Consider the following 3,382-nt stretch of genomic DNA (forward strand, 5'->3'; position numbering starts at 1 on the left):
ATCTAACTAATTATATCGCCCATAATCAAGTAAATAGTTCGTACTCCTACCTGGCTCAATAACCAATACCATAACATCCAACTGGGTAATATTAACAAGTGGATGCATTATTAACAACCTTTCTTGAATTATGTATTAACGACTTTTTGAAATATCTAAATTTCGAGTAAATTAATAAAATTTCGCTTTGTTTACAAAATTCCGAATCAAATAGTAACGGATTCATTTTAAAATTCCTAATTATTTACAAAATTCCGATTCAGTTTCAATTTATTTGACGAATCCGTTGTATCATAAAAATCTATATCAGCTAGATTAGTTATATTCGAGCTCGCTCAAGCAGTACCTTACTATATTTTTTACGCTAATTTGTCACGCGGCCTCGTGACAGCGCGCTGTCATCATTACCAGCACCGGTACCACTGCATACATACATCTACATAAAATCCACAGTCAGGTATAGGAGTGGCAATCCGATCCGACAAAATCCGATCCGAAATCCGCGGATTAGGAATCCGAAATCCGCCCCAATTAAGTGGACGGTGTTAGGTAATAGTACCTGACTCAGGTACTATTGAATTCCTCTTGTCCGTCCGTCTGTCTGTTAACGACTCTTTTGCTTGAATTGATGATAATTAAAGCGAGTTATTGGCATTTGTGACCAACTAATTAGCATCACTGGTATCGAACAATCCGTGACTCAAAATGGTGCCAAACAATTGGGAGAACAGATGCGAAACGCACCAAACGTGCAGAAGAACCGAAAAAAAATAACCATAATTTTTACTACGAATTTGCCAATATTTCATGTAAAGATTATGGTTTGTTTTCCCTCGTTTATTTTCCTCCAGTGGTGCAAAATTATATCACAATCATGTATATATTGTGTCCGCTTATTCTGCATCATTCCTGCAAAATTATACCAAAATTGTGTATCTATTTTATCCCATTATTCCGCACCATTAGTGCAAAATTATATCACAATTATGTACATCTTCAGTCGGCCTATTAAGCAAGATTAATGCAGAATTATGCCATAATTGTGTATCTATTTTATTCGTCTATTCTGCACCATTCGTACGTATAAAATAATTCTGAATCATTTCAAATACAGGATCTTGACATCTAATTAAATTTGCCAAAGTAACGAATGCAACAGAATATGCATATCTTAAATAAAGTTTATGTTTGCATTTCAGTAAGATTTATTCACAATCAGACACGCAACTAGAACACACTTAGACATTTACATTACGGATAAATCCATAAACATACATTTAGTTTTTTCCTGATATGAAATTTTTCATGAAATTCGTTTCGTTGCATAAAATTAGGCGACTTCTTCACACTGGACATTTTGCATCTTTGCAGCAGGATCTCCACTAAACGGTGGAGAATACTTTGCCACGACGAAAATGAATCCGTCAGACCGGACCGCGGCGCCGAATCCCACTTTCTCCGTCGCTTTCCAAACAATTCCGGCAAAACTGGCGAGAGAACGGGCCGGATTTGGACAGCGGAATGGGATCATTTGTCCATACCAGCGAAAAACGGCACCCGGAATTGTGGCTTCTGTGGGATACTTCTGTTGGGTTGCATCATCGCAGGGAATCCTGGCTATATTTTCTCCATTCACCCAACCACCAACGATGGTTCCGGTGGATGCCATGTAGTCGGCTTGTTTTTGAGCTTCGGCTTCAAGCTGGGTGAAATAATAAACTGGGTATCAGAAGGGTATTGATTTCTCGGTGTTAAAGTTGGTACCCCTTGGTATTAAAATTATAACGGTCCGTAAAAATTTGGTACTGATATGGTAAGACTTTAATGTCGAGCTATTAATACACCGACTACTTTGGTAGAGTGATACGTATGTACATGAAGGCTTGGTATTATTTTGATACTGGATTTCTAAGAGTGGGCTTTTCTAAATTTTTTGGGGTAGTTTTTAACGGAAATTTCGGTCTTACCGTGGGGTCAACGGTGAGTGGTAGGGCCCCATGTCTCCTTCGGTAGTCGTTACTATAGAATAAAGCAGCTCCTCTTTGGGCCACGATGTCGACCGGGATACCAGGTTTCGCACCGCTGCACCTTTCCAAAATGAATGGTTTTACGGCCAAGCTACCTCCTACCAAGGCTAGAACGGCGAACGAAAGTAAAATTGGTTGCATGATGAAGTTTTGGAGAGAATTATGCTCAAAACGAGGAATTGAGCAGAGTTTTGTACCATTTTTGGAAAGACGTCAGAATTGTGTGTGGTTTTGTGTGAGTAAACATGTACATAAATGTATAAAGTTTAGTAAATCAGGAATACTTTTTTAAACTAAATTGAGCATGACGTAACACAGGCACATGTAGTCTGGCTCAGGTATTTAAAATATGACCTTCTGCGTACTTTTGTACTTGCATTTAGTTCACTGTCAATGATGTACATAAGTACGTGCAAATATCTCTTAACCAATGAATGTAACAGATTTGATTTTTGTACACTAATGTAAACACATTCATAAAAAATGCTGCAAATAAGTCATCCAACAAATTAGGTATGCATCCACGTTTCATGAGCTATTGTTTGGTTAGCATGAATAAATACGAGTACATGCTTATCTACCTCACTTTCGATCTGGTTGGCATGCATAACAGGAAAATGATAAGAATGAAGTAAATTCTGCCTATTGAACCCACCATCTGTGCTACTCAATAATTCCAATCACAAATTTCTATTTTTAAAATATTTAGATTACGTAGTAATGGTTTTATTTTCATGAATAGATAAAGTAGTTATCACAGAGTTAAAGTATTAAAAAAACACTCACATCAATCCTTTCGTAAATCTGCACAAAAATTAGAAGAAATAGATGCATACATATGTACAGAAGACCGTTTAGTGGACTACAATCGAACTACACTAATTATTTAAAAAATTCAATTGATTGCAAAATATGTAACCGTCCGTGTCAATGTGTATGTAGTTTAATGAGTAGTCACTGAAAAATTATACGGTGAAAGTTTTCAAGAGGGGAAATCATGAATATTATATCACTCCAAATTTTAGGAAGGTTTGATTTTTAATGCGTGAATGTTTTTTTATTAGCAAGAATTTCAGAAAGAGTTCACATTTAAATAAAGTGTAGTATTTCAAAATATCACGATCCTTTACGGAAAAGATGATCTGACCAGCATACATCAATATCAGCAGGTTTATGCATATTGTTGAGTTTAATATCCGGATGAGATAACTGTTCGGATGGCAGGGGCCGGGGAGTATGTCGACCTGACCATTGGGGCTTCATAGCCGGCATAGCTGCTTCTGATCAAGGGGGCCTCGTACGATGGGTAAGTCGCAGCCTTGACGTGGGCTCGGATAAGCTCGATTGGAACGGGT

At 37.4% G+C, this 3,382-nt stretch overlaps 1 protein-coding gene across 1 annotated transcript; it reads right to left on the bottom strand.

Annotated features, from left to right (window-relative positions):
• Nucleotides 1–1,192: 1,192 nt before the first annotated feature.
• LOC118433563 (Golgi-associated plant pathogenesis-related protein 1-like) lies at nt 1,193–2,172 on the bottom strand. The gene is made up of 2 exons (XM_035845565.1): nt 1,968–2,172; nt 1,193–1,702 (listed from the first exon to the last, which is right to left on the bottom strand). The coding sequence occupies exons 1-2, from the start codon at nt 2,166–2,168 to the stop codon at nt 1,331–1,333; spliced, it is 573 nt and encodes a 190-aa protein (XP_035701458.1). The 5' UTR covers nt 2,169–2,172; the 3' UTR covers nt 1,193–1,330.
• Between the last annotated feature and the right edge of the window lie 1,210 nt (nt 2,173–3,382).

The sequence above is a fragment of the Folsomia candida genome, unplaced genomic scaffold (assembly GCF_002217175.1).
Source record: "Folsomia candida strain VU population unplaced genomic scaffold, ASM221717v1 Fcan01_Sc058, whole genome shotgun sequence".
NCBI classification, from domain to species: Eukaryota; Metazoa; Arthropoda; class Collembola; order Entomobryomorpha; family Isotomidae; genus Folsomia; species Folsomia candida.